General features: G+C 44.9%; 1 protein-coding gene across 5 annotated transcripts; it reads right to left on the bottom strand.

The window, feature by feature from the left end:
* Positions 1–10,463: 10,463 nt before the first annotated feature.
* igf1 (insulin-like growth factor 1) lies at positions 10,464–23,877 on the bottom strand. Of its 5 annotated transcripts, none has more exons than XM_052029845.1 (4): positions 23,518–23,877; positions 21,093–21,249; positions 14,374–14,540; positions 10,464–12,552 (listed from the first exon to the last, which is right to left on the bottom strand). In XM_052029845.1, the coding sequence occupies exons 2-4, from the start codon at positions 21,238–21,240 to the stop codon at positions 12,487–12,489; spliced, it is 381 nt and encodes a 126-aa protein (XP_051885805.1). In that variant the 5' UTR covers positions 21,241–21,249; positions 23,518–23,877; the 3' UTR covers positions 10,464–12,486. The 5 variants fall into 5 exon arrangements, with proteins under 5 accessions (XP_051885805.1, XP_051885809.1, XP_051885806.1 ...); XM_052029849.1 differs by having other exon boundaries at positions 14,410–14,540; XM_052029846.1 differs by having other exon boundaries at positions 23,584–23,877.
* Positions 23,878–23,949: the final 72 nt, after the last annotated feature.

Genomic DNA, 23,949 nt, shown 5'->3' with positions numbered 1-23,949 from the left:
TACGAAGATGCTGCCTGGACTAGAGGGCCTGAGTTATAGGGAGAGGTTGGCCACGCTGGAGCATAGGAAAATGAGGGGTGACCTTATAGAAGTTTATAAAATCATGAGGGGTATGGATAAGGTGGATGGTCATAGTCTTTTCCCTGGGCTGGGGAGTCCAAAACTAGAGGGCACAGATACAAGATAAAAGGGGTCAGATTTAAGAGACCTAAGAGGTAACTTCTTTACACAGAGGGTAGTGGCTACCTGGAATGAGCTGCCAGAGGAAGTGGTCGAGGCGGGTACAATTGCAATATTTAAGGGGCATTTGGATAGGTACATGGAGGGGAGGGGCTTGGAGGGTTATGGGCCGAATGCAGGCAACTGGGACTAGCAGGGAGGATGCTGTGGTCAGCACGGACCAGTTGGGCAGAAGGGCCTGTTTCCGTGCTGTATTACTCTGTGACTCTAATATCTTCAAACTGGTGCATGATCAGACAGAGATTAAATCAAAGACCAACACTTGGCTGAAGAGGTCAGCAGGAATGAAGCTAAATCTGACAGGAGAGAGTGGTGAAGGGGTTAAGCAAGGAATCTGAGTGACTTCAGTTATACAGAAAGATTAGATGGGTTCAGATTGTCACAGTCACAGACAGCTCTTCAGCCCAGAGTCCTATCTGCCAACCATCATACACCAAGTTACACTAATTCCCATCAACTCCCTCCCCAACTCCCCTACACACAAGGAGATTTGCATTGGCCAATTAACCCACCTGCTCTCAGAATTACAAAATTAAGAGGGAATTTAACAGGAGTGCTGTTATCAGAATCAGGTTTATTATCACTGACGTATATGACATGAAATGTGTTGTTTTGCAGCAACAAGGACATAAAATTACTATAAATTACAAAATAAATAAATAGTGCAAAAAAAAGGAATAACGAGGTAGTGTTCTCAAGGACCGTTCAGAAATCTGATGGCGGAGGGGAAGAAGCTGTTCCTGAGTCGTTGAGTGTGGGTCTTCAGGCTCCTGTACCTCCTCCCCGTTGGTAGTAATGAGAAGAGGGCACGTCCCGGGTGGTGAGTTATGGAGGGGTCATTAGGGTTTAGGATGGTGGAGAAACTGTTTCCAGCTGGTTGGTCAATAACCAGAAGGGATAGTTTCAAGAAGTTGGACAAATGAGAGAGGCAAAATGAACACACATTTCTTGTATGTACTGAGTTATTATGAAGTGTGATATACCCCCGAAAGAATAATGAAGTTTCATTACTAGCTATCCTCTGGTTATAGATGCCCAATTTACAGACACCCCTATGAACGAGCTTCCATAATATTATTAAATTCAAACGTCTGACATATGTACATAGGTTCATTCCTACAAATGGCAGAACTAGTTTTACCCCCACCTTTTCTCTCTCTCTCTCTCTCTCCCACCCCCCCCCCCCCCCCCCCACTTTTAGTAATTGTTCTTAGGTTCATTGCAATACTGTGGAGGTATGGTTCCCACAAGTGACTTTATGTATTTTCCAATTTATGGACAAAATCAACTTAAGGATGTCTGTAAAAACAGAACCCATTCATTCCTCGGGAACAGCTTGTCATGATTTCCAAAAGGAAACTGGATAAATACTTGAATTGGAAACAATTTGTCTGGGTACAGGAACAGTGAAGGGGATAAAATTATAGCTCAGCCTGTTTCTGCTTTAAAAGCCCCCTTGGAAGGATTACAAAGTGGGGTAGTGATTTCCATATTAAATCCCAGGCTATGGGGAGTGCAGGAAAACTTTAGCTGCTGACAACGTACGTTACTCTTATCAACCTGTATTGAACTGCTTCAAAATAGAATGAGCAGATTTGTCTAGGAAATTAACGATCAGCTATACACGTTGAGATCACTTACAGGAAAGATGAAGTGTTTTGCGTTTACTTGGCCTGGCTGAAGAGGCTGGTCAGTCTTGTACGAGCCTGAAGACCTGCCTTTCTCTGGGAGATCCCCAACAGCCACCATCACCTCCCGGCCAAAGTCATTCCGGGCTACATTGCCTTCTTCCAATTGTCCCAGAGCTCTGGAAGAGGAACAGTCTAGAGAGAGGAGCACAGAGATGATGAGGGCACCGTAAACGGAGGCAAACATTCTTTCACAAGTTGCAATTTGCTTCAAGACTAGAGCGGGCTTGCATCCAAACTCGAAGCAATCAAGAAAGTCAGCCCAACACTGGTGGGAAAAAGTTACACCCATCTTTATATCCTTGAACATCACTGACAGACCTCCTGCCGACCCCATCTGATGGCTTAGAGTTGTCATTTACTGAAAGTAATATCTGATTCATCACCACAGGAGCTGACTTGATCATTTTCTTTAATGTAACCCTGCTAATGTCAGAAACAGCAGTAGTCTTAATGAACTATTTTCTCGACACGAAAAGAAGAGATGCCCCAAGGTGCCAGATGGGACGACACATTGTCCAGAGGATTTAATTTAAGATACCAAGCTTTGAACAATCCGTAAACAATCCTCCTCTTTTAATCTTCATTCTTCATCCAAGAGAATGTTTTCATACAAAAACCTAAACCAGAAAATTGAATTTCTTAATCAAATATTTCTAATCCCTGAAAGCTCATTTTTTGAGTGGAGAAACTGTTCCATTCAAGAACAATTTCCTATCTATAACAAATCTAATTTAAAACAAGTGCAGCAATTCCTCAGGAGTTCTAAACTTTGATAAAACCACTGCATCTCTTATTGGAATTGTATTATCCAAACAAAAAAAAATCTTTAATGTAGACACAATTCTTTAATTAAAAATTCTTAATGTAGCCAGAGACCAGGTCATTGTATTATGCGTCTCTTTTAAAAGGTAATTATTTCAGTGGCTCTAGTTAATCTCCAGTGTACTTATTTATACGGCTTTGACCGGTAAAGAAATAGAATTGACTCTAACTTTTGATTTGTTGCTCTACAGTTAGAGAATGCAGCATTCAAGAAAGTAGAGAGATTTAAGCAAATATTGACATGCTGATGGCACATGGGCTTCCAATCCTAATTCATAAATCAGTCAATAAATCAAGAGTAAAGAGTTACATTATTTAAGCAAATTTCCAGAGCTTGCATCTTGATTTATGCCACACCACAATTTCTTTTGCACTAATTGTACCTCACTTTAGCCTTCTCATTCTCAAAAACTTGTTGTACTCAGACATTAATCATCTCTTAAACCACCAGGTACGAGGTCTCGTTCTTCAAACACCCTTTTTCTCAAGTGATCCGTCTAAACCCCTCCTATCCATGTACTTATCCAAATATCTTTTAAATGTCATTATTGTACCTGCCTCAACCATTTCCTCTGGCAGCTCATTCCATATACCCACCAATCCTCTGCATGAACAAGTTGCCCCTCAGGTTCCTTTTAAATCTTTCCCCTCTCACCTTAAACCTGTGCCCTCTAGTTTTAGATCCTTTTCCCTGGTAAAAAGGCTGTGCATTCACCCTATCTATGCCCCTCACAATTTTATCTCCTACATTCCTACCCTGCCCACCCTCTTCCTATAACTCAGGCCCTCGAGTCCTGGCAGCATCCTCGTAAATCTTATCTACATTCTTTGCAGATTAATGATGTCTTCCCTATAACAGGGCAAACAGAATTGTACACGATACTCCAGCGCGGCCTCACCGACATCATGGATGGGTTGCCGGGACTGGAGGGCTTGAGTTATAAGGAGAGACTGGATAGGTTTGGACTGTTTTCCCTGGAGTGAGGGAGGCTGAGGGGTGACCTTATGGAGATTCAGAAAATCACAAGGGGCATAGATAAGGTGGATGGTCAAAGTCTTTTTCCCAGGGTAGGGGAGTCCAAAGCTAGTTGGCATAGATTTTAAGGTGAGAGGGGAAAGAGGAGCGATTTTTTTCACACAGCGGGTGGTGGGTAAACAGAACGAGCTGTCAGAGGAAGCTGTTGAGGTGGGTACAATTATAACTTTAAAAAAGATATTTGGACAGTGTTCGTGGATAGGAAAGGTTTAGGAGGGATATGGGCCAAACACGGGCAAAAGGGACTAAGTCAAGAAGGCACCTTGGTCAGCATGGACAAGTTGGGCCGAAGGGCCCGTTTCTGTGCTGTATAACTCTAATTACTTGCAGTATACTTGTGCTTTCAGAATCATGCACTAGGACACCCACATCCCTTGGCCTCTCAGAGCTCTGCAATCTCTCACCATTTAGATAATATGCCTCTTTATTTTTCCAGCAGGTCCCATTTCCCCATATTATACTCCACTTGCCATATCTTTGCCCAAGTACTTCACCTCTTTAGATGCTTTGCAACTTCGTGTCCTTTTCACAACTTACTTTCCTATTTATCTCTATATGGTTCAGCAAATTTAGCAATATTCTATTCACTGATTACATCCCTCATTTATAGAAATTGTGAAAAGAGGAGGCCCCAGCAGTGATCCCTGTGGAACACCGCTAGTTCCACATTCCCAATCAGAAACAGACCCATTGCTCCTACTCTGTTTCTTGTTCAGCCAGCCGGTCTTTTATCCATGCCAATATATTACCTCATGCAACAGGAGCCTTTATTTTTTTGCAGAATGGGAGGCCATTGTATAAAGGGGTTATTTAGAGTCATAGATCCTTACAGCACGGAAACAGGCCCTTCGGCCCAACTTATCCATGCTGACTGTTGCCCAGCGAGCTAGTCCCATCTGTCCACGTTTGGCCCATAGCCCTCTAAACCTCTCCTATCCATGGACTTATCTAGACGGCTTTTAAACGTTGCTAATGTGCCCGCCTCAACTACTATTTCTGGCAGCTCATTCCAAATACGCACCACCCTTTGTGTGAAGAAGCTGCCCCTGATGTCCCTTTTAAATCTCTCACCTTTGATCTTAAACCTCTGCCCTTTTGTTTTTAAGCACCCCTCCCTGGGAAAAAACACTGTGTGATTTCACCCTGTCTATGCCCCTCATGATCTTGTAAACCTGTATCAGGTCACCCCTCAATCTCCTACATTCTAGTCTACGCAACCTCTCCTTGTAACTCAGGCCCCCAAGTCCAGGAGACATCCTGGTAAATCTTTTCAGCACTCTTTCTAGTTTAATAAAATCTTTTCCATCACAGGGTGACCAAAACTGTACATAATACTCCAAGTGAGGCCTCACCAACAATTTATATAACTGCAACATAACATCTCAACTCCTATGCCCTGACTGATGAAGGCCAGCGTGCCAAACACCTTCTTCACCACCCTATCTACCCAAGACACCTCTTTCAGTGAACTGTGCACTTGCACTCCTGGGTCCCTCTGTTCAATAACACTCCCCAGGGCCCTACCATTCACATTACAAGTCCTACCCTGGTTTGATCTCCCAAAATGCGATACCTCACATTTATCTGGATTGAAAGCCATTTGCCAATCCTCAGCCCACGTACCCAGCTGATCAAGGTCCCCCTGTAACTTTTCATAACCTTTTACACCGACTACAACACCATCTACTTTAGTATCATCTGCAAACTTACTAACCATTGTCTTGTATATTTACATTCAAATCATTTATATAAATTACAAATAACAAAGGTCCCAGAACCGACCCCTGCGGCACACCACTAGACACAGGCCTCCAGTCCAAGAAACAACCCTTGACCGTCACCCTGTATCCTACCACTGAGCCAATTACGAATCCAATCAGCTATCTCCTCCTGGGTCCCATGCGAGCTAACCTTCCGGACTAGTCTGCCATGAGGGACCTTGTCAAAGGCCTTGCTAAAATCCATATAGACAACATAATTTGCATGTAGCAACATGCACAGGAAGTCAGCTAAGAAATGGGGAACAGTGGGGTGGTGAAGGATTGTATTGCAGACAGGAACGGTGCACAGCGAAGTTCCCCAGGGGGTCAGTACTATCAGGATTTGAGCTTGAGTTTACAGACTACCGTTTCCATTTGCAGATGAGGCAATACACAGGCATAGGGAACCGTTAAGAGGACAGTAAGAGGACTCCAAGGAGATTTAACCAAGATGATGGAACAGGCAGATGGGTACGCAAAAATCTATCTGCCAAATAGGAAAGGTTTAGAGGGATATGGACCAAATGCAGGCAAACGGGACTAGCTCAGGTAGGCAACTTGCTCGGCATGGATGAGTTGGGCTGAAGGGTTTGTTTCTGTGCTTTATAGCTCAATGGGGATTGGAGTAGATCATCATCTGACTGCTCCACTTTTCATGAAAATCAGAACCATTTTCCTGCATTATGCTGGTGTCCCTTGATTCCCATTCATTGCTTTCTGTCCATTAAACAACTCTGAATCGAGTCGCGTATACTAGCTCCAATTCCACACGCCCTAAACATCAGAGTAACAAAAGGACTGCAGATGCTGGAATCTAGATGAAAAACACAATGATGCTGGAGGAACTCAGCAGGCCAGGCAGCATCCGTGGAGAAAAGCAGGCGGTCAATGTTTCAGGTCAGAACCCTTCTTCAGGACTGAAGATAGGAAAAGGGGAGGCCCAATATATAGGAGGGAAAAGCAGAGCAGTGATAGGTGGACAGAAGAGGGGAGGCAGGGTGGGCACAAGGTGGTGATAGGCCAATATGCTCTTAATATCAACTGATCTCCTGTGTGGAACCTTATCAAAAGCCTTCCGATACATCACATCCATTATCCATTCTCAAAGAACATCCTTGAAGGAATGCAACAAGACAGTAGTTCTCTGTAGACACAAGAGTCTGCAGATGCTGGAATCTGGAGCAACACACAAAGTGCTGGAGGAACTCAGCGGGTCAGGCAGCATCTGTGGGGGAGAAATGGATCATTGACGTTTCGGGTTGAGACCCTTCATCTGGACTGGCAGAGGGATATGGGCCAAATGCAGGCAAATGGGATGACTTCAAATAGGCAATTTGGTCGGTGTGGACGAGTCCAGATGAAGGATCTCAATCCGAGCAGTTTTCTGTAATTTTCTCTCTCCCCTGTCACTAATAAACAGGTCACATTTGCCACCTTCCAATCTTCAGGAATTATTCAAGAATCTATGGGATTTTGAGAGATAATAACCAATGCATCCACTGTCTTCATAGCCACACCTTTCAAAACTTTGGGATGGAGATCATTAGGTCCTTGGGATTCAGTTCTCATACTGTTCTTTGAAAATGTGCTGGTTATAGTTTGGTAGATATTGGGGGGGGGGGGGCCACAGTAGAGCAGCAACCTCACATTTCCAGTCACCCGAGTTCAATCCTGACCTTGGGTATTTTCTGTGTGGAGTTTGCACCTTCCCCATGACCATGTGGGTTTCTCCCAGGTGCTCCAATTTCCTCCCACGTCCCAAAGACATGGCAGTCGGTAGGTTAATTGATCATTAAGTTGCCCAAGTGTGTTTACTAGCTCAGGTGGGCATCTTGGTCAACATGGATAAGTTGGCCCAAAGGGCATTTCTGTCCTGAATAACTCCCAAATGGTGGAATCTTGGAGGAGTTAATGGGGATGCAAGGAGAATAAACTGGGGTATGATTAGGGTAAATCGGTGCGTGATGGTCAGGACTGACTTGATGGGCCAAAGGGCCTGTATCTGACCTATTTTTTTTCTTATGACTCAGAGAATGAGAAGAGGCAATACAAGTTAAGAGGGCTCAGTTCTAAAAGGCACACTGGAACAGAGGGAGACCAGGGAATACACATACATCGTTTGGTTTGTTGAAGATGACAGGACAGATTGAGAAAATAGTTAAAAGACAAATAATTTCTGCCCAAGGCCCTGTACAAGAGCAAATAAATGACGATGAACCTTTCTAATGCACTCTCTCAGTCCCAAATGGAGTATTGTGTTCAGCTCTGGGCACCAGACTTTAGGAAAGAATGAGGCAGCTTTGGGGAGGGTGGAGAAGAGATTTACCCAACTGTTTATGTGCTTTACAACTCCATGAGAATTAGGAGTAGATGATCATCTGACCTTGTAGCATGGATGCACTGGAGAAGCTGGGGTTGTTCTGAGAATAGGGGAGGTTGCAAGGGGATCTGAGAGAGATATTTAGGATGTTGATAGGGAAGACAGAGAAAAGCTTTTCCCACCTGATGGAGAGGTCAAGAACTAAGAACATGGAATGAAGGTGCTCGGCAAAAGACTAAAGTGACATGGACAAGTCTTCTTATTTATAAATGCAGCAGGAATTGAGGTTTCAAATACGTTACAAGGAGTTGTAGTGAAGGAAGATTCAGTTGCAGTGTTCAAAAAGGAGCTGGATAAATATCTGGAAGGAAGGAATTTGGAGGGGTCTGGGGGGTGGGACAAGCTGGATTTCACTTCTGCACTAGTAGTATGTAGTCAATGGGACAAATGGCCTGTAATCCCTCTGATAGAACAGTACGGGCCCTTCAAGCCATAATGTTGTGCTGACCTATATAAACACCTACTCCCTGATCAATCTAAGCCTTCCCTCCTACACAGCCCATAACCCTCCATTTCACTTACTTCCATGTGCTTAACATGAATATTGTCTTTGGACCACGTTGAAACAAGGATCACAGACAATGTTCACAGGCGACCAGAGTTCGTCGGCTTCTCCTCCCACGTTAACAGACAAAAATTGGACCTTCCTCCCATTGTGGCATCTTACTGTGCACAAGATGGACTTTGTTTACTCAGCATCTAAACTTATCTACAATCAATCAACCCCCAACACAGAATAATATTGAAGAGTTTATTTAGCCAACCTCACAGAGGTGGCTGTTACATACTAAAGATACTCACTAAAAAACTTCATTTGAAAACTGCAGTCACGATAGGTAAAGAGTGATGGGAATATTTACCTTGATGCATCCATTTTGCATTCAAGTTCTTAGGATGTGGCTGCTCTGTCCCTTCTCTCCTGGAGTTGATGCCCTGCCCACTGGTAGGTTACTTCTGTAAGGCACGAGACCAGACACATAGAAGGTTGCTAGTTCCCTTCCGGTTGAACAAATGGAACCAGCTGGGACTGTTAGGCACCATCTTCACACACTCACACCTTTTAACCTGATTTATTTCAGTCGAACCAATGGCTGGGAATTCAAAACTTTGGAATCATCAAATCCAGAATGTATCCAAATCCAGTTCCTTCCTTCTTTGTTCTTTAAACACTTAAAGCAACCAGGGATTACTGTTTATGAGACAGCAAGGTGGAGGCTTTGAATCCAAATCCCCCAAATGTCATACAGCAGAGAAACAGGCCATTCAGCCCAACCAGCTCATGCTCCAACCCAGCTTCCTCCCATCTTTCCTCATCTAAATCCCTCCGATTTAACCCTCTTCTCTCTCATACCCTCATCCAGTCTCCCCTCAAGTGCAGTGACGTGGTTTACCGCAACTGCTCCCAGTGGGAGTGAGTTCCACAATCTGCCTGCTCTTTGGATAAAGTTCCTCCTGAATCCCAAATGGATTTCTTGCTGACCATTTTATATTAGTGACCTCTGGCTACACTCTTCCCTCAAGTGGAAGCTTTCTCAACATCCATTCTGTCAAAACGTTATCATTTTAAAGGTCTCTAATAAATCTATGATGGTGCCCGTGAAAACTGGTAGATTGTCATTCAGGGCAGACAATAGGATTGGCCAGAGGAGGCAGTGGAATCAGATACAATCACCATATTCAAGAGTTATTTAGACAGACACTTACATAGGCGAGGCGTAGGAGGATATTTTCCTAATGTGGGATTTTGCCCTTGGACCTGGTGAGCTGAAGGGCCTGTTTCTGTGCTGTACTCTAAGACTTGAATGTGACTCCATACCCATCAGAATGGGCGACTACTCTTTAAAATGGCTTCTCAAATTTAAAAGCCATTTGGGGCTGCACCATAAATTCTGGTGTCACTGGCAAAGATAAAAGAATTACAATAGAGCTAAAGTAAACCTCGTCGATCAAAGCCAGGGAAAGAGTAGTTTAGCGATGATGTGATTGAAATGACATGAAAAATTCTTTTCTCAATTACATTGAAAAGCAGATTCCATAGACAAAGAGGAGACATTCCCTGTCACTGAATGGTGACAATCCCATGGAAAACAACCACATCTTCACGTGTCTGGGAGAGTACTGGGAAGGTTTGGGGGACTTGCAGACTTAACACTTATTGGGAGGTCTGCCACACAAAGTTCCCCCTTCTCTTTGCAGCCACCAATCATTGTGACAATAAAAAAACTATATTGCAAAGAAGCAATGTTGGACAGTCTCAGCAAGAGAACTGAAGAAGCTTCAGGGGGAAGACCCACACCCTCCTAGGGTACCAAGGTCAACCTTGCCAGTGAAGCCCATATCCCAAGAATGACCTGACAAAATGATTGAACAGTGCCGTGAGTTAGTTCTTCAGTGGTGGACAATGTTCAGAAAAGCATCTCTTAAACAGGACCCCTGCTGCACAAGTCAAGATGTAGAAGTTGACCATGTACCATGGTGTAGGATGAGTACCAACCAGCATTGGCCAAATCAACACCTTAAAAGAAGTTTCAGTATTTTGTTACACAAAACATATTGCTCTTAAGGTCAAGTACATTCACAATTAAACAACATAATAGCACCTTTGTACTGAACAGATCGAATATCCCATTGCAAATAAACTATGTCCCCCCCCATACACAAAAGGTAGACATTTAAAACAAGCAGGCTCTTATAGCAGCCCCATCTATGAATTGTTTACAGCAAGGTTACAGGTTACACCACCTTCACCCTGTTTCTTTTGTGCCAAGACAGCCACGTTTGTGCATCAGATTGGACCATTTGTGTGCTCTCGACAGTTGCTACAATAATGCAAAGAACATCTCTTTAAAAAGTTCTCCAGCACTGAAGCAAGAGCAGAGATATGAACACAGTGCAAATACATCGTCTGGTAGGGTGCCCCCTTTAGTAACCACCTCATGTATAAAGTTGGCATCCGCTACAGATCATAGTGTCAGCCCTGCTGAGCTTGTGGTGGAATGAGTATAGAGTAAAAGGCTAGTTCAAGATTACAAAGCAAGCAAGATATTGGGAATTAGCTCGCAATGATCACAGGGGATGAAGACCCAGCAGAGAAATGAGTGTAGTGTTAAACAAAGGAATACAGATTCACCATCTCCCTTTTGGCAAAGTCCAATTTCACCACTCCTGGTCCCCAACTCACACCTTTCTATATCAATCCTCCAAATTGGATTCAGAAAGAGAAAAAAAATCCAATGCATCTCAAAAATCCTGATGGTCCAGTTATGTGGAAAGGACATGATGGAAGAGTTTGGTCATCTCAGCCTGGGAATTTTACCCACTCACACCCAGCAATACACGATTCACAAAAATAATATTGGATTCATTTGACCTGTCGACTTCATATTCTTGGAGCTAGGGTACGAAGGTCCACTCTAAAACTGGAGTCTTACTAGAGAGAAGGTCAGAGAATGAGGCTACAGAACAGATTTAGAAATTTGCCCTTTGGATATAAACTTCAAGTTGGAGAATTATAACCTTTTAACAATGGAGCAAAAATCAGTTAATCACACCTTTTTTTTGGGCAGAAATTCAGGTTATCAGCAAAAATCATATCAGACTGTGTCCTGTAGAGTGCTACCAAAATCAACAGTCCACTTAAGACTGCAAATATTGAAACCATTTGGAGCCCAACCTACATTTTCTCTGGGGAGCAGCCCAGTTACCATATTGGCTTGTATACATGTCAGAGCTGTTTATTGGCAGCACCCCAAATTTGATCCTTAATCTGATGCCCTGGTTCATTCCACCTCGCTCCATTTCATCACTACCCTTCCAAAGCAGAGATCAAAAGTAGTAATTCGTTTATGAACACTCCCAACTTAAAGTGAATGCTTTTCAAACTTGCAGCTTACATACAAATTGAGACACAAGAGCCTGCAGATGCTGGAATCTGGAGCAACAAACAATATGCTGGAGCTCAGCAGATCAAGCAGCATCTGTGGGGAGGGGGGGAATTATCAATGTCCAACCACTCCCCCTTTCCTCTTAATACTGGTCATCTTCCCTCTCCACTCTCAGTCCTGATGCAGGGTTTCAACCCGAAACATCGGCAATTCCTTTCCTCCCACAGATGCTGCTCGACCCGCTGAGTTCCTCCAGTAGACTGTTTGTTACATAAAAATTGGCTTGTAATAGCAAGTTTCATCCATGGCTCTATCTAGTCTAATCCATAGATAAATGTTGTAAAGAACATGTCACAATAATAGGGCGCACGTTAAAATGAATTCTGCATTTTTGCCACCTTATGTAGTTGGGGCTAGTGACCCTGTGGACAGTGAACATGCTTGGAAAGACACTTGTAGGAACACAACCCATTGTTTGTCCATTCCTACACTTCACTCCACAACAAAAGAAAGCAGTTGTCTTCCTGGGATGGTGATAAATGTGGAGAAACTTGCACATTCTACTGAGGGAGTTCACATATTGATCAGAATCCTTTGATAACTTGTGACCAGAGGGTGACTCCAGTCATGGCCACCATTTCCACCAAGTCCACCTAGCACACGTCCACCAATCTCAAATTCGATAATTCCTGTTGACAGTGCTGGCATTAGCTCGGTTGGGGTTCCTCCAGATGTTCTCCTATAACACCAGAGGAACAAGAAAGACTTTAGGATTATGAGCCAGTGTTGGTTGCCTCAAGACATCTGCATCTATTTGGTACTTCTCCAGTTTAGCTCTCAGAAACTCCAACTGCAATCACGTACTGTCTTGGTGACAGCAGATGTAGAAAGCTGTGGAGAACTCTTGTCTCCTAAACTAAGCAGGGATATATTTGCTTTCAAAGGAATTCAGTCAAGGTTCACCAGACAAGATGGTGAGGAGAGATCAAATGATTTAGGTCTTTGTTACCCAAGGTTTAGAAAAATAGGAGGATCTCATTGGTAATCAAAATTCTTGAGGGGCTTCACAGGACATTTCCACAGAAACAAGCCCTTCACCCACCAGGTCCATACTGACTACGAAACACCCATTTACATTGATCCCATTTTATTCTCCCCACATTCCCATCAACTCCCCCCAGATTCTACCCCCCGCCCACAAAACCAGGGCAATTTACTGCGGTCAATTAACCTACCCACCTGCATGTCTTTGGGATATGGGAGGAAACTGGAGCACCCGGGGGAAACCCACACAGTCACAGGGGTAACATGCAAACTCCACACAGACAGCCATTGGAGGTCAGGATTGAACCAAGGGACATTGGAGCCGAGAGGCAGCAGTTCTACTAACTGCACCATTGTGCCAACCCTTAGCTGGAGCATTGAGAATAGTTTCAAAATAAGGTGGTTGGCTATTTAGGGTTGGGAAGAGGAACACCTTCCCCAAGAGGACGGTGAATCTCAGGAAATGTATTCCCCAAAGAGTTGTCAGTGCTCAGTCATCAGGTCCAACTGTAACCAACTGCAGGTCAGGTTTTGGCAACAGAGGAACTGAGGCAAGCAAGGAGAAAGCAAGAGTCTTGGGGATGTGACTAAATCTCAGCCTAGGGTCAAAGCAGCATATTCCATAGCACCAAAGCAGCATATTCTGTAATCTGCTAAGTCTGGGCTAGACACTTTTGATGATCTGATCATCAGGCAGATACATTAGGGATATTCAAGAGACTCTCAGATAGACACATGAATGATAGAGAAATGGAGGGCTATGTGGGAGGGAAGGGTTAGATAGATCTTAGAGCAGGATAAAATGTCGGCACAACATTGTGGGCCGAAGGGCCTGTACTGTGCTGTTATGTTCTATAGAAGTTGGGACATTATGTTCTAGTTGTACAAGACATAAGTGAGGCTGCATTTGTGTTCAGTTTTGGTCACCCATCTATAGGAAAGATGTCATTAAGCTGAAGAGCGCATAAAAGATTTACGTCGCCAGGACTTGAGTTATAGAAAGGCCGAGTAGGTTGGGACTTTATTCATTGCAGCGTGAGAGGTGATCTCACTGAGGTGTACAAAATCATGAAGGGCATAGATCGGGTGAATGCACAAAGTCTTTTTCCCAGGGTTGGGAAATCAAGAACTAGAGGGCACGGGTTTAAGTTGAGAGGGGAGAGATTTAATAGGGACTCGAAGGGCAACTTTTTCACCCAGAGGGTGGTGAGTATATGGAACGAGCTGCCAGAGGAAGTGGTTGAGGAAGGTACATTAACAACATTTAAAAGGTACTTGGACAGGTACATGGATAGGAAAGGTTTAGAGGGATATGGGCCAAATGCAGGCAAATGAGACCAGTTTAGATGGGAATCCTGGTCAGCATGGACCAGTTGGGCCGAAGGGCTCTTTCCATGCTGTATGACTCTGTGATAAATGTAATGTCAAGACTGAACAGCCTCCAGGCAAGGGTAATGCGACAGATGTAGAGGAGATGTTTGGATGACAGGATGGAGGGGATGTTACTGGGCCTTACCCTCTGTCCTTTCTCAGTGTGACGCTGGATACGTACAGAACTGTCCAGGCGTTGGGGTTTTGCACAATACATCTCCAACAACTTGAGGTCACAGCTCTGGAAGCAGCACTCATCCACAATCCCTCGGTGCGGTCTCCTCACACTCAATCTGTAGCCCGTGGGTTTGTCTGCAAGGGGCAGGGTGAAAGGATGCACGTTAGGTTCCAGTCTCCAGGACAGTGAAGTACCAGAGAAGGTGAAAGGGTTTACTGGAATCATTGTAGACTTGACAGGTTGTGAAGCGACTAGAAAGGCTGAACAAACTACGGTTCCACACTAGAAGAGACGTTGCAGAACAGGGGTTGACCCAATGGAGGTCTTTACTATTGTGAAGGGCTTTGGAAGGGTAGATGTAGAGACAATTCCAAAAGGACAAATCCTAGGAACATAGAACAGTACAGGACAGACAACAAACAATCTGCTGGGGGAGCTCATCAGGCTGAGCAGCACCTGCTTGGGGGAGGGGGGGGGGTGGGAAGGGTGGGGTTGGGGTGTGAAGGGGAAAGAATTGTCAATGTTTCAGGTTGAAACCCTGCATCAGGACTTAGAATGGACAGGCGAGATGGCCAGTACAAAGAGAAGGTGGGTGGTGAGGAAGGAGTCCCGGGTGATTGGTGGACTGAGGGGTGCAAGATGACAGGCAGGTTGTGCCAGGTAGAGGACAGGAAAAACCCTTTCAGCACGTGATGCCTGCAACATCCATGATGCCACTTTAAACCACACATTCTCTATAATCCCTGCATTCCCTGCTTACTCATGTCTGTCTAAAAGCCTCTTAAACATCACCATCATGTCTGCTTCCACCACCACCCCTGACAGCCTGTTCCAGGCACCCACCACTCTGTGAAAAAAAAACTTGCCTCACAAATCTCGTTTATATTTTCCCCCTCTCACTTTAAAGTTATGCCCTCTAGGATCGGACATTCCTACCCTGAGAAAAAGACTATCTACCCTATCTCTGCCTCTCAATTTTATAAACTTCTATCAGGTCTCCCCTCAGCCTCAATGTCCAACATGTAAATGAGATCAGAAGCATTTAGAGAATTCAGGAAAAATGTCCATCACTCAGACCAACCTCCCTGCCATGGACTCTGTCTACACTTCTCGCTGCCTCGGGAAAGCAGCCGACATAATCAAAGACCCCACCCACCCTGGTTATTCTCTCTTCTCCCATCAGGCAGAAGATACAAAAGCAGGTACCATCAGGCTCAAGGACAGCTTCTATCCCGCTGTTATCAGACTCTTGAAAGGACCTCTCATACACTAAAAGATGAACTCTTGATCTCCCAATATACCTCATCACGGCCCTTGCACCTTATTTGTCTACCTGCACCGCACAGAACTTTCTCTGTAACTGCAACACATTCTATTTTCCTTGATTTACTCACGTATGGAATGATCTGTCTGGATGGCATGTAAACAAAAGCTTTTCACTGTAGCTTGGTACATGTGACAATAATAAACCAATGACCAATTCCAATGTCCTTACTCAGAGAGTGCAGAGAATGTGGAACTGGGTCCCTGGAGAGGGTTTGAAGGGAACTGTGTAGAACCATTTAACAACTGAACAAAGACATTAAAGGGAGAGAAGCTGGTGGGAGGTAAGGCAATGACACAAAGCAGGGGTAAAAAACAGTATGAAATATTTGGGCTGAATGGCCAGGTTTAACACCGTGGACCTTTCCCCCCCCTCACTCAACACATATTGTTTTGCATCCTAAACCACAAGTTGTTCTGACCAGTGGACAGTTGGAAAACCAAAGGCACTGATGATTTGATGCATCATTTGAGACTCTGGCTGCAAATTCTGGGGCTCCAAGCCAGAATCTACAGACTTGGAGCCCCAGAGCAGCCAGTGCCAAAAAAAGAATGTACTTGGAAGAAGAAATGCTGTGTTGTACAAAATCTATTTCTGGAGAGGAAACGCATGTTTTTGTCAAGGTTTTGGCTAAAATTGCCCATCCAATGTTAAAAGGTGTGTGTTCCCGAGATAAATTACTGCTCAAATCAATAGTGCTTGCAACATTAAAGGCAGAGGTCACAGATTTACTCAGTGAAAGAGCGACCACCTGCAGGTTTAATCAGGATCTTAAGCCTGTTACAATTATCAGAGACTAGTATCTGTGCCTACTTCCGGTTTTCAAACCTTTTTATTCACACTATCAATGTGAGACATTGTAGGGCTCTGCATTAAATGAGTTTTAAAATTCCTTTACAGGATGTGTGTGTTGCTGACAAGGCCAGCGGCAACATCCATGCCTAACAAGGTGAGTCAAGAATCATTGGCTGAGATGCCTCCACAATGGTTGGGATTTAGACCAGCAATACAACATTGGTGGGAGTTGCAGGGAAGCCTGCATTGGTGGTGGTCTCATGCGGCATATAGAGCCATACAGCACGGAAACAGGCCCTTCGGCCCTACCCGTCCATGCCAACCAAGGTGCCTCCTGACCTAGTCCCATTTGTCAGAAGTTGCTCCACATCCCTCTAAACCTTTCCTATCCATGTATCTGTCCAAATGACTTCTAAATGTTGTAACTGTACCTGCCTCAACCACCTCCTCTGGTAGCTTGTTCCATATACCCACCACCCTCTGGGTGATCAACTTGCCCCTCAGGTCCCTTTTAAATCTTTCCCCCTCACCTTAAACCTGTTCTCTCTAGTTTAAGGTTCCCCCATCCTGGGGTAAAAGACTGAAAATCCATCCTGTCTATTCCCCCAATGATTTTATAAACCCTCACAAGGTCACCCCTCAGCCTCCTTCCCTCGAGAGAAAACAGTCCCAACCTGTCCGGTCTCTCCTTATAACTCAAGCCCTCCACAGTCCCGGCAACATCCTTGTGAATATTTTCTGCACCTTTCTAGCTTAATCACATCCTTCATGTAGCACGGCAACCAGAACTGCACTCAATATTCCAGGTGCAGCCTCACCAACAGCTTGTACAGATGTAACATGACGTCCTAACTCAGTTGGTCCATTAATATGGTGGCTCCAAGAATAAGCCACTTCTTGGTGGTAGAGGTCATGGGTTTGGGAGGTTCTGCCTAAGAACTCTCAGCGAGTTACTACAGTGCATCCCTATCAGGTGGATTTCAGAGCATTTGTTCCTTTAGGAAAAGGCTGATATTCCCATGAGTTTAGACAGGAGTAGCAAATAGCAAGAAATTCATGGTGGTCTTGACAGGATGGTTATCGAGAAGCCGATTACTTCAGACTAATGAGTCTAAATCCAGGGAGTAGAGTCTCGGGATAAGAGGCCAGCCATTGAGGAGAGGTTCTTCACTCAAAGGGCTGCATAGCTTTGGAATTTTCTACCCTTGAGGTTGTGGATGCTTAGCTATCTAGTGTGTTCAAGGCTCCGATCAATGGGCATCTGGCACTAAAGCAAATCAAGAGATATGGAGATCAGGCAGGGAAGTCAAGTTGCAGGAAAGGATTAGCTAACACTTTATTAAATCACATCAGGTTTGATCTTAGCATTTTAGAGATACACTCAGCATGTCCGCACCAACCATCAACCACCCATTTACACTAATACTACATTAATTCCACATTTTATTCTCCACATGTTCTCATCAACTCAGATTCAACTACACTGGGGGTAATTTACAGCAACAAATTAACCCACCAACCCATATGCCTTTAAGATGTGGGTGGAAACCCATGTGGTCACAGGGAAAACATGCAAACTCCACACAGACAACACCAGAGGTCAGGATCGAACCTGGGTTTTCTAGAACTGTGAGGAAGCAGCTTTACTAACTGCATCACTGTGCCACCCTTTTCCTGAGCCTCATTGTTGTGCTGATCAATAGATCGAGTTCCAAACAAAACTTTCCCAAGGCCTGATGCAACCCCTAAGTACTTTTACCCCCATTCTTCTTAACATGAGAAACTTCTAAGGGTAATTCCATACAGTTACAACCTCTCACTACAACAAGGGATGATCTCTTTGTCAAAATCATTACTTGATTTTCAAATTCTCTGGACTACAATCACATCAGGTCTATTGGTGATTCACACGGGGCTTCACCTCTCTCCCTCTCGATATCTCAGGGTTTCAGCCAATAACGCAGGTCAAACCCTTTTACCAGGTTATTCCATTTTGCTTATCCATGAGATCAACAGGTCATGGTTTCACACCATGCACTTAAAACAGCAGATCTCCCATTGTTGGGCACAATCCAGGTGGAATTCTGACCCGAGGCACAAGCATTAGATGTACAATATAATGGAAGTGGAGTATAGACCCAGACTCTGATGTAAGGTGTGCGAGGACAATGGATTTCCACACCCTCACACGATACACTACTAAATAAAAATGTTAAACCATCTATAGAAGGATCTTTCTGGAATCAATCTTATAACTTAAGAGACCATTTACCTCTGAAACCAAATCACCTCCAAGGACTATTCTGCAAATCCCGCTCTTTTCCTACATCCTTGCAAACTTATCCCTTTCACGCATTATCCAGCTTGCATTTGGAAGTTTCTATTGAACCTGCTTCCACTGGTCTTTCAGGCAGAGTGCTCCAGACCACAGTGACTCGTCACGTAAATTAATTCCCCTCAGGTTCTTAAATCTGCTTCTTCTTGTTACTAAACCTCCTGCAATCACTCAGAACAAATGCAGCACAAGTTGGGGTCCACTACATTTGGCCAGGACAAGGGCAGCATGGGGTAGACACAGAGTGAAGGTCCCCGTGTTACCCCATCAAAGGCTCCAGGGAAAATACATCTAGCATGAAACTGAGGCACATGCAACTTAAGCAAGTTTCAATGGCATAAAAAGAGCTTAACGATAGGACAACCAGACGAAAGCTTGGTGTCTCAAGTATCCTGTGAGCTACCCTACAACATCACTTTAATCTCCAAGAGGAGTTTGAAGATACAATGACAATCCCTTAAGGAATCAATAAGTACCCAATGAGAACCTTAGCTCTTTGAATATCTCTGACTTTAGGTTGAGAAGTGGCCGTGGGCTGAAGATCTCACAGCCTTCAATTCCAATTCATCAGCTAATGAATTAACCCACATCTGCATACAGCAAGACCTAGACAACATTCATATATGGGCTGATGAGCTGCAAGTAATATTTGGTTCTTACAAGTGCCAGCTAATGACTGTTTAAAACAATGCTCCATATTCATCTCTTCTTGAGGAACCTCTCCTTATAACTCAAGCCCTACAATCCCAGCAACATCCCTTGAGAATCTTTGCTGCACTCTCTCTAGCTTAGAAACCATTATCTAAACCCATCACAAACTTCTACATCTACATAATCTCCTCTCAGTCCTCTTTATTCCAATGAGAACAACCCACCGATGAACAACACACAGCACCATCAATGAACCTCCAGCAGCAACATTCTGGGAGGGCGAACATTGATCAGGAGCTTAACTGGACCAGCCACATAAATACTACATGTAAGAACAGGTCAGAGCTGGGTATCCTGCAGTGAGCAGCTCACCTCGCGACACCCCGAGGCCTTACCACCATCCACAAGGCACAAGTCTTGTGAACTGGCCTTGGGCTGAAGATCTAACAGCCTTCAATACCAATTCGTCAGCTAATGAATTAGCCCACATCTGCATTTCTGCTGGAACACTCTCCATTTGATGACTACAGCTCCAACAACTCTCAAGCGGCTCAACACCATCCTGAACAAACCAGCCCACTCGATGGTACCAAGTCCACCATCTTAAACGTTTGTTTTCTCCACTGAAGCCATGTGGTTGCAGTGTGCACCATCTACAACATGCACCACTGTTACTAACCGAGCTACTCCAACAACACCTCCCAGAACCCGTGACCTTCACCAACAGTGAGGACAGTGGCAGGTGTGTGGGAATACCTCACATTCAGGTTCCTCTGCGGAAGTACTGTTCCTCCAACAACACTGAGACCAAATCCTGCAACATCCTCCCCAGTAGCACAGTGGGAGCACCTTCACCACAAGGACGGCAGCTGCTCGAGGAGGCGGCTCACCAACACCCTGCACTCATGGCAGTTAATGGGCAATAAATGCCTGTCCTGTCAGTGACACCTACATCCCAAAATAATGAACAAGTAAAAACAACCATCAAATGAGCTGACTCAGTACTTAGTCCAAGAGGAGACGGTTCAGTTCAGTTCTGTTCTGTTCACCACATATATGTGCTCCACCCTTGACCAGTGGTCAGCTCTGCTGGCCTTTATTTTCTGGGATGGAACACGTCAGGGGACCAGTGAAGCCAGTCGAACCACTGCCTCACAGCGCCAGAGACCTGGGTTCGATCCTGACCTTGGGTGCTGTCTGTGTGGAGTTTGCATGTTCTCCCTGTGACTGTGTGGGTTTCCCCTGGGTGCTCCAGTTTCCTCCCACATTCTAAAGCATGTGTGGGTTGGTGGGTTAATTGGCTGCTGTGAATAACCCCTAACATTTAGGTAGATGGTAGAATCTTGTGGGGGGGGGGGGTGCAGAAGTTGATGGGCAGGAATAAAATGGGATCAGTGTAATCAGTAATTGATGGTCGGTGTGGACTCAGTGGGTCGAAGAGATCATTTGCCTGCTGTGACTCTCTGCAACTCCAGAGAAAGATTACAAGTCCTTGGGCTGGAGTTAGGTTTACAGTTTATACCCATGGGCTTCCACTGTATGGCGACCATTAACTCCGACGCGCGAAGGAAGTCAACCTACTGAAGTAGAACCCTCGGTCCCCGCAGACAAACTGAAGAGCATCCACCAACTCTGCCCCGCAGAGGGTCTCCGGGCTGGCTTCTGCTCCGCGCAGCGTTAGCGCACACAGCATCAGGTAGAACAAAGGCGGGTAGGAGGGGAGGTCCATCCTCACAGCCTGCAGAGATAACAGAGACAATGGTCAAAGGCCCATCACCAGTGTTTGGTTAATGCAGACTGCCGTCAGAAACTTCGAACGTAACCTTGAGCGCATCCAAAACTCATGCTGTGTCCTAACTTGCGCCAAGTCCCATTCACCCCTCACCCCATGCTCACTGACCTGCACTGGCTTCTGGTTAAGCAATACCTCAATTTTAAAAACATTCAAGTTCAAGTTTATTGTCATAGGCACGCACAGGCCAGGAACATTAACTTTTGGAGTCACATAGCATGGAAACAGGCCCTTCAGCCCAACTGGTCCATGCCAACCAAGATGCCCCATCCAAGCAAGTCCCATTTGCCAGCATTTGGCCCATAACCTTCTAAACCTTTCCAATCCATTTACCTGTCCAACTGTCTTTTAAAGGTTGTTATTGTACCTGCCTCAACCACTTCCTCTGGCAGTTCATTCCACATAGATACCGCCCTTTGTGTAAGAAAAAAGTTGCCCATTAAATCTTTCCCCTCTCACCTTAAACCTATGCCCTCTAGTTCTTGATTCCCCAACCTTGGGGAAAAGACTGAGTGCATTCACCCTATATATGCCCCTCATGATTTTATACACCTCTATAAGATCATCTCTCAGTCTCCTACACTCCAAGGAATAAGCCTGTCCAACCTCTCCTCATAACTCAGGCCCTCAAGTCCTGGCAACATCCTTGTAAATCTTCTCTGCACGCTCTCCAGTGCAGTAGCATCTTTCCTACAGCAGGGCGACCGAACACGATACTCCAATTGTGGCCTTTTTGTTTTCTGAAAAAAAATTCACCCCACCACCCTTCAGTCCCACTTCTTTCTTCAGCCCTGAAGTCCTCCAAATCTCCAATTCCAACCTGTTGATCATCACCAAATTTAGTCACTTCACTAAAGGCAGCCGTGCCTTCAGCAGCCCAGGCTCCCTTAAAGCCTCCCCCCCCCCCCCCCACTCAGCCTCCCATAATACCTCCATAATTCACTCAGCCTCCCAAATTCAAACCTCCATAATACCTCCTCAGATGGCTCAGTCACCACCCTCTGGTGAAGCCCCTTGGGACCCTTGCTGTGTTGACAGAGCTCTCTCAGTGCAAGATGTAGCTCAGTCAACATCAGCCAAGCTCACAAGCTATTCTATGCTTAGTTTACGTTACCCCCGCACTCCCCCATCCTCCTACGCTGCATCCTTACAAGTTAACAAGTTGCCAGCACTCTTACTCAGAAGGTTGTGGGTTCGAGTGGTGGCTTTAGAGATTGAATAGAGTTTTGGAGCAGGGACATGGGTTGAGATTAAGGCTTTGGTTCACAATGGATCTGGGCTCCATGAAGTGTCTGAGAACCCTTTGGCCTAGGCAAGTGTGATGGAAAAAAGATCCAAGTCAAATCATTCCTGAATATGGACCCGTCCAGTTCTCCAAGGTGAGATACTTTAATCAAAACACTCAATGCTCTCAGTAAAATCTGACAAAAGTTAAAAGCAACTTATTGAATAACAACATATCTCACGTACCTCAGGGACAGCTGATTCATACAGACCTTGCTCCCATAAACTAGCTGATAGTTAGACCCATCTTGATTTAACTGGTGAACAGGGAGCTGATCGTTTCCCAGCATGGGAGCAGACTTTGAGACTTGGAAAGGGACAGATGATTGGTCAGAGAGATGCCCAATCAGACGGCGAATTTACAGGGAAATAAACGCACATTAAAGCAGGTGAATTCAATGTCAGATCAGGTTGAGCGAGTGAAATGGCGGTAGGGAGATTGGATTAAGAGACTGGAATTGGAACTATTACATTTTTAAAACTTCCAGTAACAACTACATTCTGAAGGTCAGGAGCGTACAGTTGCAACAGTTAATTTTCAAGAGGCAGAGAGGATGATTGGCAGGAATCTTGTTAACAGCGAGTTTAGAGTTGGTCTAACGCCTTGAAGCTTGGGTGTGTTTGTACCACCGGCGCAGACACAGTAAACTTCACCCGGAGTTAGTGCAGGCTGCCATGGAATTCCAACACATCCCAGCTCTCCTCTGAAATTGCTGAACCATTTACCCCAAACGCCTTGGGAACCATCGTTACTTTGAGAGTAAAAACGCCCAATATTAACGTTAAAAAAATGCTTAATATTAGTAGAACAAGCGTGGATTAATCTCAATAGCATCAACTACTGTACAGCATCAACATTACTAAACGTCTACGAATAATTCTTTGACCAACCTCAAGATAAGGGTCTACGCGCAATTAATTAAAGGCTACCTTAACACCTAGTTTTTCTCTGACGCCGCGTCCTCGCAATTAGAAGTTCACATGTGCAGTTTCTACCGGCTGTGCGCGGACTGAGTAAGGACCCCAGAGCGGACAGAGAAGTAAGATCTGGATAATTCCGCAGGCTTCCCGGGACCTTCCATCACCTCAGGCAACACAGCAGAATGAGAAGACAGATCCTCTTGTGGAGTTGACTGCTCTCAGTGTCTGGCCGGCGCAGGGGGAAGAGAGAGAGAGAGAGAGCACTGACCGATTACGCAGTTATCTGATCTCATTTTCAAGGGCAGTCGGAGAGCTTTCTCTCCTCCTCCTCCGTCTGCAGCGAGCGTACACACACAGGAAACAGCTGCAGAAACCCTCACTGATCACTGACCTGGTATAAAAGTAAGATTTTCTTGCGTGTGAACAAACGAGCTTTAAGGC

The sequence above is a fragment of the Pristis pectinata genome, chromosome 15 (genome assembly GCF_009764475.1).
Source record: "Pristis pectinata isolate sPriPec2 chromosome 15, sPriPec2.1.pri, whole genome shotgun sequence".
NCBI lineage: Eukaryota > Metazoa > Chordata > Chondrichthyes > Rhinopristiformes > Pristidae > Pristis > Pristis pectinata.
This window is presented reverse-complemented; position numbering and strand designations above follow the sequence as displayed.